General features: G+C 36.6%; 4 protein-coding genes across 4 annotated transcripts; 3 read left to right on the forward strand and 1 right to left on the reverse strand.

Moving 5' to 3' along the window:
• Positions 1 to 59: 59 nt before the first annotated feature.
• LOC103578676 (protein SEC13 homolog) lies at positions 60 to 1,406 on the forward strand. The gene is made up of 3 exons (XM_008559827.1): positions 60 to 451; positions 532 to 916; positions 995 to 1,406. Exons 1-3 carry the CDS (start codon positions 210 to 212, stop codon positions 1,301 to 1,303), a joined length of 936 nt encoding a protein of 311 aa, XP_008558049.1. The 5' UTR covers positions 60 to 209; the 3' UTR covers positions 1,304 to 1,406.
• Positions 1,407 to 1,495: 89 nt separating this feature from the next.
• On the reverse strand, positions 1,496 to 5,651 carry LOC103578678 (SKI2 subunit of superkiller complex protein). The gene is made up of 5 exons (XM_008559828.3): positions 5,476 to 5,651; positions 5,068 to 5,374; positions 2,207 to 4,993; positions 1,951 to 2,132; positions 1,496 to 1,825 (listed from the first exon to the last, which is right to left on the reverse strand). The coding sequence occupies exons 1-5, from the start codon at positions 5,506 to 5,508 to the stop codon at positions 1,496 to 1,498; spliced, it is 3,639 nt and encodes a 1,212-aa protein (XP_008558050.1). The 5' UTR covers positions 5,509 to 5,651.
• A 234-nt stretch (positions 5,652 to 5,885) lies between these two features.
• LOC103578679 (condensin complex subunit 3) lies at positions 5,886 to 9,686 on the forward strand. The gene is made up of 3 exons (XM_008559829.3): positions 5,886 to 6,221; positions 6,775 to 9,333; positions 9,402 to 9,686. Exons 1-3 carry the CDS (start codon positions 6,105 to 6,107, stop codon positions 9,582 to 9,584), a joined length of 2,859 nt encoding a protein of 952 aa, XP_008558051.1. The 5' UTR covers positions 5,886 to 6,104; the 3' UTR covers positions 9,585 to 9,686.
• Positions 9,687 to 10,412: 726 nt separating this feature from the next.
• Positions 10,413 to 12,505, forward strand: LOC103578680 (dynein axonemal assembly factor 10). The gene is made up of 4 exons (XM_008559830.2): positions 10,413 to 10,774; positions 10,839 to 11,339; positions 11,908 to 12,005; positions 12,077 to 12,505. Exons 1-4 carry the CDS (start codon positions 10,508 to 10,510, stop codon positions 12,282 to 12,284), a joined length of 1,074 nt encoding a protein of 357 aa, XP_008558052.1. The 5' UTR covers positions 10,413 to 10,507; the 3' UTR covers positions 12,285 to 12,505.
• The last annotated feature ends 79 nt before the right edge of the window (positions 12,506 to 12,584 follow it).

Here is a 12,584-nt window from a genome sequence, read left to right on the forward strand (position 1 = left end):
ATTCGCCGGATGGCGCGGCGATGGGCGCGCAGGCGCACATATTTAAAAAAACAGTTTGCGCACGCGTCACTGATGTGTTCCTCCACGTATGACAGACTGACTTAGCCTTAAAAATACAAGATTATCAACAGAAAAACGGCGTTAAAAATTAAATTAATTATTAAATAATATTTATATTCCATTAAAAAGTTTAAATAATAAAAAACAAAATGGTGTCGGTATTAAATACAGTTGATACGGGGCACGAAGACATGATCCATGACGCAGAAATGGACTATTATGGACTGAGGTTAGCAACATGTTCCAGTGACAATTCTGTTAAAGTATTTGACCTAAAAAATGGATCACAGAGTCTGGTTGCTGATCTCAAAGGTCACGATGGACCTGTCTGGCAAGTGGCCTGGGCGCATCCTAAATTTGGTAACATTCTTGCGTCTTGTAGTTATGACAGGTAACTCATATTTTAATGACAACCATCAGTATCATCATCAGCAGCTTGTAAATATTTATTTAATATTTATTCACATTTAGGAAGGTGATGATTTGGAAAGAACTTGGAGAATGGACAAAAATCTATGAGCACACGAGTCATGACTCATCAGTAAACTCCGTGGCCTGGGCACCTCATGAGTTTGGTTTAATTCTCGCATGCGGAAGTTCTGACGGTTCAATATCAATACTTACCAACAACGGTGACAGCTGGAGCACCCAAAAGATACCAAATGCTCACACGATTGGTTGCAATGCTGTCAGCTGGTGTCCAGTCATTGACCCGACTTTTGACGCAGCTTCACATCAGAGGATTGGAACCATCAAGAGACTCGCCACCGGTGGCTGCGACAATTTGGTAAAGATCTGGAGGGAAGAAGGTGACCGTTGGATTGAGGAAAATAAATTGGAGGCTCACAGCGACTGGGTAAGTGACAGATACTTTTTTGGCACCTTGAGTATGACCTGGACCAGCATCTTTACTAATTAAAATTATAATTTCTAGGTTCGTGACGTGGCATGGGCACCAGCAGTCGGGCCACCACGAGCTGCCTTAGCTTCCTGCTCCCAAGACAGACGTGTCGTCGTCTGGACATCCTCAGACTACGCCAGCTGGAAACCCAACGTATTGAATGTCTTCGACGACGTGATCTGGAACGTCAGCTGGTCGTTGACCGGCGGCATACTCGCGGTCAGCGGTGGAGACAACAAAGTGTCGCTCTGGAGAGAAAACTCCGAAGGACAGTGGTCTTGTATCTCGGAATTAAACAAAGGACAGGGCAACCTCAACAATGCTGACCAACGAGTCCTATAGTACCACATATTAGCTTACAATATCAATTAAAATGTATCATAATTATTTCTTATCCTTATTTTTGTTTTCTTTTTCATAAATGTACGCTTTTAATTAGAGAATAGACTCTAATCTTTATTATTATTATACACAATCGGTAGAAAAAATTTTCTTTATCACGTTCAGCTTTAAAAAAAAAAAAATCTTTATTTTTTAGTCCTGAGTGTAGAGGGAAGCCGTGAAAACAATATCACGCTTGATAGCCGTTGAGGCTTCCTCCATTTTTTCTTTCAAAACAGTCTCGCCGATTCTATTTGCTGCTGTTTTAACATCCTTTAGTGTGTCGTTTAATTGCTGGATGCAACGGACAATAATCCCTTCTTGGACCTCTGTTAGCTCCATTATTTTAGCAAACGACTCTTCTCGAGCCCACTCATAAACAACCTCCACTAGACCGAAGTTAAGTGGCTCTACTGTTTCCATTCCATACTGCAGTTCTATAGATTCTATCTCATGACGTATCTCTATCATTGTTTTCATTGTCTAAAAAAAAAATAAAAATGTTAATTAACTTATAACTACTAGGTTTTATATTTATAATAATAATAATAATAATAATAATAATAATAATAAATAAATATGTTGATAATTAAATAAATGTAATTTACTTCTTTGAGTACTGATAGTTTTGGCTCTGGGTCGTTTTCTACTTTTTGCTGGAACACTAGAGCAGACAGAAGGGCGGCTATCTCTGCTGGCTGCAAGTTTGTTAGAATATTACGGTAAACTAATTCTGTGATCAATAACTCATGAGTACCCATGTCTAATGCCACGCGACCTTTCAAAGTGACTGCAATTAAAAATAATTATCGATAAATTTTGAATTATCAGCAGATATGCAAAATAAAAAAAAATGAAAATGACCTCTGTCGTCGGTGTCAATGTACCCCAGTCTCTTCAATACCTTGACTCTGTTGACGTACTCTGGGTAAAGAGCGAGACTTTCGTCACTTAATTGGAACTCTAGCTCGCGTCGACGACGTTCGAGTTCGTTGCGTTCGAAGACGGCTTCAAAGTGCTGCTCCAAATTCGGCAGCTCGGACACTTTTGTCTGGGCGATATTCTTCTCTAGCTGGGCGAGGTACTTTGATCTAGGAACGAGCTCTGGGTGGGAAACCGGTGGCTCCAGGTAAGGCTGGAGAACCTTCGGAGAGGAGCGAGTCATCAGGGACAGGGATATCAGGTCCTGGATAGCAGCCTGGCACGATGGACTAGGTGGGTCGTTTTGGAACCGCGATATCTTGCGTTTCTCGCAGTCTTTCAGTACCAGACTGCAGTCGGTACCGATCACGCAGTTTGTTATTTCATTTATATTTTCTGCTTTAATTACTAAATACTCGTGTGACGGGACTCCTTCAGGTACAAAGACAGTTCTTCTAGTCAGGGATAATATTCTGTACCAGTTTTCTGGTTTGTTGAGTTTCTCCCGGGACTCATTTGAATTTTTTAAACACAGCACCCCGTACTCCACCTCCTCCCGTTTCTGACTTACATTCAGCAGCACAGCCAGCTTGTAATAATGATGTCTGTATGATATGATCAGTACTTTACCAGGCAACAAAGCTTTTGAAACTTTTTTTCCCATGAATAAAAGCGGACTGAGTGTTCTCCACTCGGTGATGTACTCCATCGCTAGCTTATAGAACTCGGACAACTGTTTCTGGAATTCAGTCTCCGGTGGGAGTTTAGCCAGCGCTTCTTCCACTTCATTCAACTCGGTCTTCCGCTTAGTGATGTCAGTAATTAATGAGAGCTCTTTGAATGACCTACGCATCATGTCCTCAACACTGACCGACTCACTGACTCGTCTCAAGTTCAGTACCATAGAGTAAGTTATTTTAAATTGTGACTGCAGGTTCTGCGGCTCGCCGCACATCATCGCTCTCAGGTCCATAAAATGCGGTACCTCTGTCTTACACATTATTATTACGGTACCCGACTTATCGTGTCCACGTCGGCCAGCACGACCGGCCATCTGAATATATTCCGTGGGCAGTAGTCCGCGGAATTGTTTGCCGTCGAATTTCCGTATTGAGTCGAAGACGACAGTACGCGCGGGCATGTTGATACCCATCGCAAATGTCTCTGTAGCAAACAGTAATTTAACAACACCGTTTTGAAACAATAACTCGATTATTTCTTTCAAGATAGGCAGGATCCCGCTATGGTGGACACCAATACCCCGTTCCAGCAGACTTTCCATCCGTTTTATTTGCGGCAATTCACGATCTGCGTCATTCAAACGCTTGATACACTTTTTAAAGAAAGCTCTCACGTGTCCTTTCTCAGTCTCCGTAGTCAGGCAGACTGACGTCAGAGAATCTGCGTTCATATCACACCGATTTCTCGACAGAGTAAATATGACGACTGGTAATTTCTCATGCTCTTTAAGATGAGCTATGAAAGCTTCCCACATTGTCTTCTCTTGCTTCGGCGTCATCTGTATGCGTCTGTTGTCTTTCTTGGGGTCCCGGTTATTTTTTTTCTTCGAGTCTTTGAGCTGCTTCACTTTGTACCAGGTGTCCAAGTTGAATTGTCCTTCGCCATCCAGCACTAGGAACCTGTCGTTTCGTGTCTTGCCATCAGTACCAATGTATAAGTAGTGTTTCAACGGTACCGGCCGTTTCAACGTACTTATTACGAACATTTTACGCTTCTTGATATTACCAACCCAGTTGGCGAATATCAGAGGATTTGGAACAGTCGCTGATAGCATAACAATATTGACATTTGGGGGTAAAAGAATAACAATTTCTTCCCAAACATGACCGCGGTTCTCGTCGTTGATGTAATGGACTTCGTCAAAGATTACGTACTCGAGATCACGCAAGACTTCTGACGCGTTGTAGAGCATCGTCTGCAAAATTTCAGTGGTCATGATTAAACAGTTTGCTGTCTGGTTGATCTGCATGTCTCCGGTTACCAAACCGATGCTCTCAAAGTGTTTGTTACGTTTAAAGTCCCGGTATTTTTGATTTGACAAGGCTTTTATTGGAGATGTGTAGATGACACGTGTCATGTGTCTCTGACTGAGGGCAATAGCGTACTCGGCGACGGTTGTTTTACCAGCGGAAGTGTGAGCAGCGACGAAGACATTGCAGCCCTCTTCCAGTTTAATAATAGCCTGCTTTTGAAATGTGTCCAGCTCGTAATCAAAAGTGATAGCTGGTTTTGGCACACGTTTGTCAAAATCTGGAACAGGTATCGACACGTCCAGCTGTTCAGCCCACTCGGCTTGCATCGATTTTGGTTTCTCAACGAGTTTAAGCACTGGGATATGCGAGTCGTCTATCACCAAGTCGTCGATGTCTTCAAGATTCGCAACAGTATCGTCGAATTTTTTAACCTGCTCCGTTTCTGAGGAACTCGACGACGACCAAAGGCCCAATTTGTTTCCCTCCTCATTTACAATCGCCATCAAATTGACTTTCTCCAACTTAAGCTTTGGTTTTTTCTTATGCTGGTTTTTGAAATCATTTTTGACGGCATCCTTGGGGGTGAAATTGTCACTGGAAAATTCTACACCCGCCTGGAAACCTTTTGCCAGAGTCCGTAAATTATTTTCTAGGTCCAGGTCCGACACCGAGACTGTCTTCAGCACCTCCGGCTCATCGAAACCACCAGGCCAGAAGGGAAAGTTACTCGAATTACCTGCGAATTAAATATCAAGAGCTTAAAAAATAATAATTAACGACGATGATTGATAAACCGGGCTTCAATAAGACCTTGGACTCCTTCCATCGGTGGACCAGGTGCTCGTGACATAGACATTGAATTTTTAGCATTTTCCCCAGCTCCCTGCAGAACATCTTCCCTCATGTGCGTAATGCGTCCAGTTATCGGGTCCCGGTCATACTTGAGCACTGTACCAACCGGAGACAAATCGTACTCAAGAAGCGACAAAATATCTGGCTCACGTGGCCAGTACAGCTGGACATTCTCTACCTGGTGAATCGGTAGTTTCTCTGGACACTCGATGTACTCACAAAGTTCGTCTCTGATGTCCGATAAAATTGGTGGCGGACCACAGACCTTCAAAAATTAATTATCAATTAACAAATTATTTTACACAACAATATATATATTTACATATTGTTTATTTATATATATAACTATTAAATTTAAAAAAATACCTCTGTTAAAAATTCCTCTGTCGATATACTCATGTTGTTTAATTTAATAAAATATTCAAATTCATTATTTTCTTTTATCAAAAATTTCAAATAAATAAATAATATATTTATTTAAAAATAATAATATCATATATATTTTTGTCTGCAACAAAACTCTGAAGTTGTTTACCATCATAAATATTTTTTTTGGCGCCACCTACTTTGAACGTGTCTTCAAAAAATTTAAAAAAAAAATTCTCAAGTTTAAATAAATTTACAAATAAATAATTTAATTACTGAGTGATCAATTAGAAATTTAATTAATAATTTACTTTGATTATTTATCTGATAGATAATTATTCAAATAATTATTTAAAGTATTGATTTTATTTAAAATGTCAGAAATTAATTTACTGAGCAGTTGGTAGCATTAGGATTTTATTTGAATTTTTTTAACGGACTTTGATGTTTGGAGGCTAGTTCGTGTAAGCAATGACGCCGGGTATTTTTATGACAATAAATAGTAAATATTGATAGAAATAATTAATATATATGTTAATAAAGTAGCGCTAATGATTAATTAAAAACTAGTGATTATTTATAAGAAGAATAAATAATTTTTTTACACGAAATTGGCATAAAATATCAAGATGAAGGCAAGAGTAAATAGGATCAAAGATATAATACAGGAGACTTTTGCAAATGTCCAGGTCAGCAAGACATGCCACAAAAAATATGTAGAAAAATTAACAAAAGTCTTAAATAATGTAAGTAATTTTTTTTTGACATTAATTATTTTTGACACTGACAGTAACCGACATCTGATAATTTTATTGTTTCTAATTCATGAGTGAATGTAGCAGACAGTAGACAAATTTTAAATTATTAATTAATCAAATAAATATTAAAATAAAATTTTAAAAATTTAAATATTAATAAGTGCATTTTTTAAAATTATTTATAATTTTAAATTTGTCTGATGTCTGCTACATTGACTCTCGTTTTTAAATTCCGTCGTTTGTCATCAGAAAAATTTACAAAAATACACAAGAAAATTTTAAAAAATTCTCCCATGCATTTTTAAAAATATTTATTTTGTTAATTGAAAAAAAAAAAAAATAATTTTTTCAATGGCTGCTACTTTCAGTGTCATAATTATTTACTACCAGTTTTTCAAACCAAATTTATTCTTAACCCAGACTTAAATTACTATTGCTGGTAAATCTAATGTATAAATACCAGCAAAATTAATTAAAACCCGTTTTGAAAAACTGGTCATTGAACTGTATGATGAAAATCTAATCATAACCTATTTTACAGAATGATCTCAACAAATTTACTGAAATATTCATAAAATGTATGCAAGTATGTTTGGCAGTGAAAGACAACAGCAGAAATGTAATCAACACATTGGATTTTGTGGTGACATTCGCCATGAGTTTACCTCCCGACCCAGATGCTGAAGACTCTCGAGTTGATGATGAGGATGACGCCGAAAATGTCTCTTTGTCGGCATTTGCGTTGAAGATACTGGACCACTGCTTAAAAATAGTCGAGGCAGTAAGTAAGCATGTGCGGTACCACGTGTGTCAGCTGATTGATAAAATGTTGAAGTCAATGCCGGACAACGCTATCGTCGACGACTATGTCTTGGACAGCATTCAGAAAGCAATGATAGCACGCTGCACAGATAAAGCACCAAAGGTACGCACGCAGGCCATGTATGCAATGGGACGTCTTCAGGAGCCCAATAATCCCGACTGTTGTATCCAACGTCTGTATAAATTCCACATGAATCGCGATCCCTGTGCTGATGTACGCGCTGCTGTCATTCAATGCATGAGTGTAACCCGAGATAATATAAACCAAGTTATCCGTAGGGTAGATGACATCAATAATAATGTTCGGAAAGCAGCATATTTATATCTGAGCAAAGTTTCTGTTAATGTATTCTCTATAAGACATCGTGTGGAGTTCATGCAGAAGGGGCTGAGTGATGATTTTGCTATGGTACGAACAGCGGCACTGGGTATGCTGGACAAGTGGTGTGATCATTATGATAACAATTATTCAAAGTTACTTGAAGCTCTGGAGGCCCAGACATTTGAAAGTACTTCGATAAAGGTATTGAATGTGATATTCGGAAGATCGGAACGAGACAAGTTGATCAAACAGATTCCGCTGGATAAAGAGAGAAAATTAATTCCTATTGATGAGTTGACGAGCGAGACTGCTTTGTATTGGAGATGTTTGATTGAGTATCTTAATAAGGAATCTTGTGAAGAAAAGCTCGATGAGTGTCGTCCTGAATTGTCGAAATTTTGCGCTTACATTCTTGAGTACCAGTCGATGATGAACAGCACGAGTTCCAATGCCACGAAACAGAGCTGTCAAGTATTTACTCTCTGTCAGTTGTACAAAATCGCTATGGTTTACGACCTGAGTGATGAAGTCGGCAGAAGAAATCTCGACAAACTGATCCGGGAGACTTTGCAGTCTGACAAATGCCCAGTTAGTATTATTGAGCTGATTACTCTGTATTACGAAAAAGTTGAACCGGATGTTGACAAACGCGTGGAACAGCTGACGCACATCATCAGCGAGATACGATCGCCTTCAATGAAACCAAATGTCGTGATTGAACAACTGTCTGATGAAGAGCAGCATCAACGTAAAATGTTACAGTCTAAAAAACAGCTTGAGTTGCGTTCGCTGGAAAATGAAATGTATCGCAAGACTGCAGAGCAAGATTTTATCGAAGCCCAAAAAATAAAAGAGAAGATAATCGAACTGCAGAAGGAAGTAAAAGAGTTGGCGGTAAATCCAATTGTTATGATGGAAGAAGAAAATATTGAGCAGAGGGATGATCCAGACACGATGATGAGATGTTTGACAATTGCTTGCTGCATGGTGCAAGTTAGGTCAGTGACTACACTTAATTCAATACTGAGAAGTCTTTATGATAACTTGGTGCTTCCTAGTCTCAATCATACAGACGCGGAGGTTCAACTGCTTACGCTGAAAACAAATGGAATATTTTTATGGCTAGATGAGCAGTTAGCTAAAGAACGTTTCTGGCACTACCTTCTGATCTTCACCCATGAAGAAGTCAATGTTGATTTTTGTATAGTATCTTTGAAAGTTGTCTTTGATTTATTGATCCGCTATGGTCTTGAAACATTTGATTGTATAAATGACGATACTAGTACGAATGATACCACCACTGACGTCAGCAGAAGGAGCAGAAAAGGACGAACGTCTAACCGCTTGCATACCCAGACCTCGGAAAGCATATCGGGGCTGAGTTTGCTATCGGAAAATCAAGATAAAAATTTCATTACCATCATGACTGCTTTGTGTGATAACAGCGACGATAGCATCCGTACTATTGCTACGGAAGGTCTGTGCAAATTGCTACTGGCTCAAAGACTGTCCAGTGTTAATTTGGTATCACGGCTGGTTATCATGCTGTTCAATCCTGCGAACGAGGGCGCTACTCAACTCCTCAAAGCTCTCAGGACTTTCTTTTCTTTGTATCCTAATGTTAAAAACATCCAGGACGTATTAGAACGAGCCTTCATGCCGACCCTGCGGACAATCAGTCATGCGCCTAATGAAAGTCCTCTTCTTGCCATTGAATTAGAGAACGTCGCAGGTTTTATTTTGCAAATAATTGACTACGCGCGTTCAAAATCAGCAGCTCAGGATCATAGTGCCCATAATAATTTGGCTGTTGCCATTCTTGCTGAAGCGCTCACTTCTGATAATGATATTGATCGAAGTGTTCTTCTCAAGTCTTTGAAGCATCTTAATGTTGACATCACCAGCGATCAGATGAAGAAAGATTTAATTAATACGATTGATGAGATTGCAGCTGATGTAAGTAATTTTTTTTTTTAATGATAATTTTTTTTAATACTCTGCTAATTAATATAATTTTTTTGCAGCTGAAGAGGAATGAAAAAAATCTTATGATTTGTCTAAATCATTTTAAAAAGAAAATTGAAGGTATCCAAGATCCAGTTGATGAGCAGGGTGCTAATCCTCAAGAGAGTGAGGGAGATGATCAAGAGCAGGAAGAGGATCACATGGACATTGAGGACAGTGATGATGATGATGAACAACGATAGTTAGTTTCTTGGCATTGTAAAAAAAAAATCGGCTAATTTTAATTTTTAATTAATTGATTAATGTATTATTATAATAAATTTTTTACTTATTTTGTAAATTTATTTCTCATCACTACTGTCCAGGATTAAATCTTTAGACTTATAGATCCAAGTAATTTAATTATTACTTTGTTACAAGACGGCTATGAAATTTATTTTTTTAACTGTAAATGTAGCAGACAGACAAATTTAAAATTATCAATAAATAAAGTAAATAATTAATAAAATAAAATTAAAAAAAAAAACGCGCATTTAAAACATTTTCAAATTAATAAGTGTATATTTTTATAATTATTATTTTATTAATTATTTACTCTATTTATTTGTAATTTTAAATTTGTCTGATGTCTGCTAAATTCACACTCGTTCTCAAAAAATGAAAAAATTCTCAACTTTTCTCTACCTTGAGATTTTAAATTAAATTATTTTTTTTTTTCAAGTCTAAACCAAATTTGTTCCGGAGTGACAAAAAATTCTACGTACCACCATAGGATAGTAATTAAAAAAATTTATTTAAAAACAAAACCATGACAATTCGCGTCTAAAAAAAATTGATTTTAATTTTTAAATAAATTCGCAGAATTTTACTGCAAAAAAAATTATGAAATTTTTTTCAATGACTAATAATTTAAATAGCAATTTAATTTTCACATTAACATTTGACAAGTTTTTTCACAATAATTAGCGGCCATGTTTGATAACGACGCTGCGCGCTAATTCTACTCTAATCGCGCAACAAATTTCCCGCACCAGATGGCGCTAAAATTTGTTTTGTTATGGATGCTTAGAAACTTCAAACACAAATAACTGACACTTAGATTTCTTGAATCGATTTCAGTATTTCTAAGAAGACCGGATATCTATAAATATATAAATTAATAATAATGAACAAATTAGATAAGCCACAGATAATTTGTCATATTGAAAAGTCTGTCGATTACTCGCTGTTCGACGCAAAATGGATACCCTGCAGCACAAAGTTTGTGGTTATGGGATCGAAACCTCGTGGGTCTGGAGTAATACAAATTTACGAAGTCTCCAGCGGACAATTGAAACTTGTAAAAAGTATTGAACGTTCTAATCCAATGAAATGCGGGACATTCAAAGCGTCCAGTTTACGAGACCGTTTTCTAGCAACTGGTGATTTTAAAGTGAGTAGAGAATCTCTCCCTCTTAATTATCAGTTTTTTAAAAATTTATTGTTGATTTTTCCAGGGCAAATTGAATGTATATAATCTAGAGGAGCCTTCGGTACCAATTTATTCAGCGAACGCTCATAGCGAAATAATAAACGCGATTGATGGCGTAGGAGGACAGAGTGTCGGCCACGGAGCGCCAGAGATAGTCACCGGGTCTCGGGATGGCAGCGTCAAGGTCTGGGACCAGAGACAAAAAGGCCGACCTGTCGCTGTATTTGAACCCAAAGAAGGTGACAGCAGACGGGACTGTTGGTCAGTCGCTTTTGGCAACTCTTATAATTCTGAAGAGCGTGTCGTTGCTGCTGGTTACGACAATGGGGATGTCAAGATGTTTGATCTCAAAGCAATGTCTCTACGCTGGGAAAGTAATCTGAAAAATGGAGTCTGTGCTCTGGAGTTTGATAGAAATGATATTCCGATGAATAAACTCGTCGCCACGACTCTAGAGTCGAAGTTTTATTTGTTTGATCTCAGAACCCAACATCCGAAAAGAGGATTTGCTTATTTAACTGAAAAAGTAAGTCCTTTTTATTTTTCGTTCACTTTAGTCTGCTTCTAAAGCTGGAAATTTTTTTTTTTTATTAAATTAGACTTTGAATAAATTTATAAAAAATTTTAAAAATATACTGACATTAGTTGACGTCTAACAATTTTTGAATTTTTTTAAAAATGATAAATAAAAAAAATATATGTATTCAAACAAATTGCACTTGACGTTTTTTAAATTTTCTACATGTGCATATTTTTACTTTTTTTTTATATCAAATAGTTGAAAAAAAAAATTCAAAAATTGTGAAATGTCTGCTAACTTCAGTATCATTAAAAATGATAATTAATAAAGAGGTGAATAATAAATTAAAATTTGTAATTTAATTTTTACCATTAATTGGAAGTTTCGTCCCTATATTGGGACTTCTTTAGCAACTTGATCGACTGCTGAAGAAGTCCCAATAAAGGGACGAAATCCTAGTTTTTGGTAAAATTAAATTCTGAGTTTTAATTCATCATCTATCTCCCTATTAATTTATCCTTTTTTTAAGTCAATCAGGACAGGATTTTAAATAAATTTTAAAAATATTTTTCAGGCCCATAAATCCACAGTTTGGTTGGTCAAACATTTACCTCAGAATCGTGAAATATTTATGACATGTGGCGGTGGTGGTTCATTATGTCTTTGGAAATAGTAAGTAATTAATTAATTATTGGCGTTTTAATTACAAGATAAATAATAAACTTAATTTATTAAATTAACAGTAACTATCCAGAGAAAAGAAAACAAACGGATGCTGATGGTGTAGCCCATGGAGTAGTCGGTAGTGTCGATTTATTACAAAATAGTGTGATATCATCCCAACCTGTCAGTTCACTTGACTGGTGTCCGGACAAAATTGGTCTTGCTGTCTGTACAGCATTCGATCAATGTCTACGAGTACTAATTACCACTAAATTAAATCTCTATTAACTTAGAAATTATTTTATTATTTACTTTTACTAGCTTCAATTAAAGACCTATATAATTTTATTTATCTACAATTAGTATAAAAAATTTTATCGAATTTAAAAATCAAATAATAGAATATTTAATTACATTTTAATATTTTTCACGCATAATAACTTAGTTTTGAATTAGAAAATTTTTATAAATTTTATTTGTTTACTTTATTAAATAATAACTTGTGTTAATTAATAAAAGAAATTTTAAATAACAATTATCAATGTGATGATCAATATGATAAATATAAGTACCGGGTACTTTTTAAAA

The sequence above is a fragment of the Microplitis demolitor genome, chromosome 8 (assembly GCF_026212275.2).
Source record: "Microplitis demolitor isolate Queensland-Clemson2020A chromosome 8, iyMicDemo2.1a, whole genome shotgun sequence".
NCBI classification, from domain to species: Eukaryota; Metazoa; Arthropoda; class Insecta; order Hymenoptera; family Braconidae; genus Microplitis; species Microplitis demolitor.

Bases quoted from the DNA above. Each gene is read 5' to 3' on its own strand.
- LOC103578680 (XM_008559830.2), top strand. From the start codon at position 10,508: ATGAACAAATTAGATAAGCCACAGATAATTTGTCATATTGAAAAGTCT. The intron at 10,775-10,838 runs GTGAGTAGAGAA...TGATTTTTCCAG, and splicing joins TAGCAACTGGTGATTTTAAA to GGCAAATTGAATGTATATAA. The intron at 11,340-11,907 runs GTAAGTCCTTTT...AATATTTTTCAG, and splicing joins TTGCTTATTTAACTGAAAAA to GCCCATAAATCCACAGTTTG.
- LOC103578679 (XM_008559829.3), top strand. From the start codon at position 6,105: ATGAAGGCAAGAGTAAATAGGATCAAAGATATAATACAGGAGACTTTT. The intron at 6,222-6,774 runs GTAAGTAATTTT...CCTATTTTACAG, and splicing joins TAACAAAAGTCTTAAATAAT to AATGATCTCAACAAATTTAC. The intron at 9,334-9,401 runs GTAAGTAATTTT...ATTTTTTTGCAG, and splicing joins TTGATGAGATTGCAGCTGAT to CTGAAGAGGAATGAAAAAAA.
- LOC103578676 (XM_008559827.1), top strand. From the start codon at position 210: ATGGTGTCGGTATTAAATACAGTTGATACGGGGCACGAAGACATGATC. The intron at 452-531 runs GTAACTCATATT...ATTCACATTTAG, and splicing joins GCGTCTTGTAGTTATGACAG to GAAGGTGATGATTTGGAAAG. The intron at 917-994 runs GTAAGTGACAGA...TATAATTTCTAG, and splicing joins TGGAGGCTCACAGCGACTGG to GTTCGTGACGTGGCATGGGC.
- LOC103578678 (XM_008559828.3), bottom strand. From the start codon at position 5,508: ATGAGTATATCGACAGAGGAATTTTTAACAGAG. The intron at 5,375-5,475 runs GTATTTTTTTAA...TAATTTTTGAAG, and splicing joins CAGAGGAATTTTTAACAGAG to GTCTGTGGTCCGCCACCAAT. The intron at 1,826-1,950 runs GTAAATTACATT...TTTTTTTTTTAG, and splicing joins AACTATCAGTACTCAAAGAA to ACAATGAAAACAATGATAGA.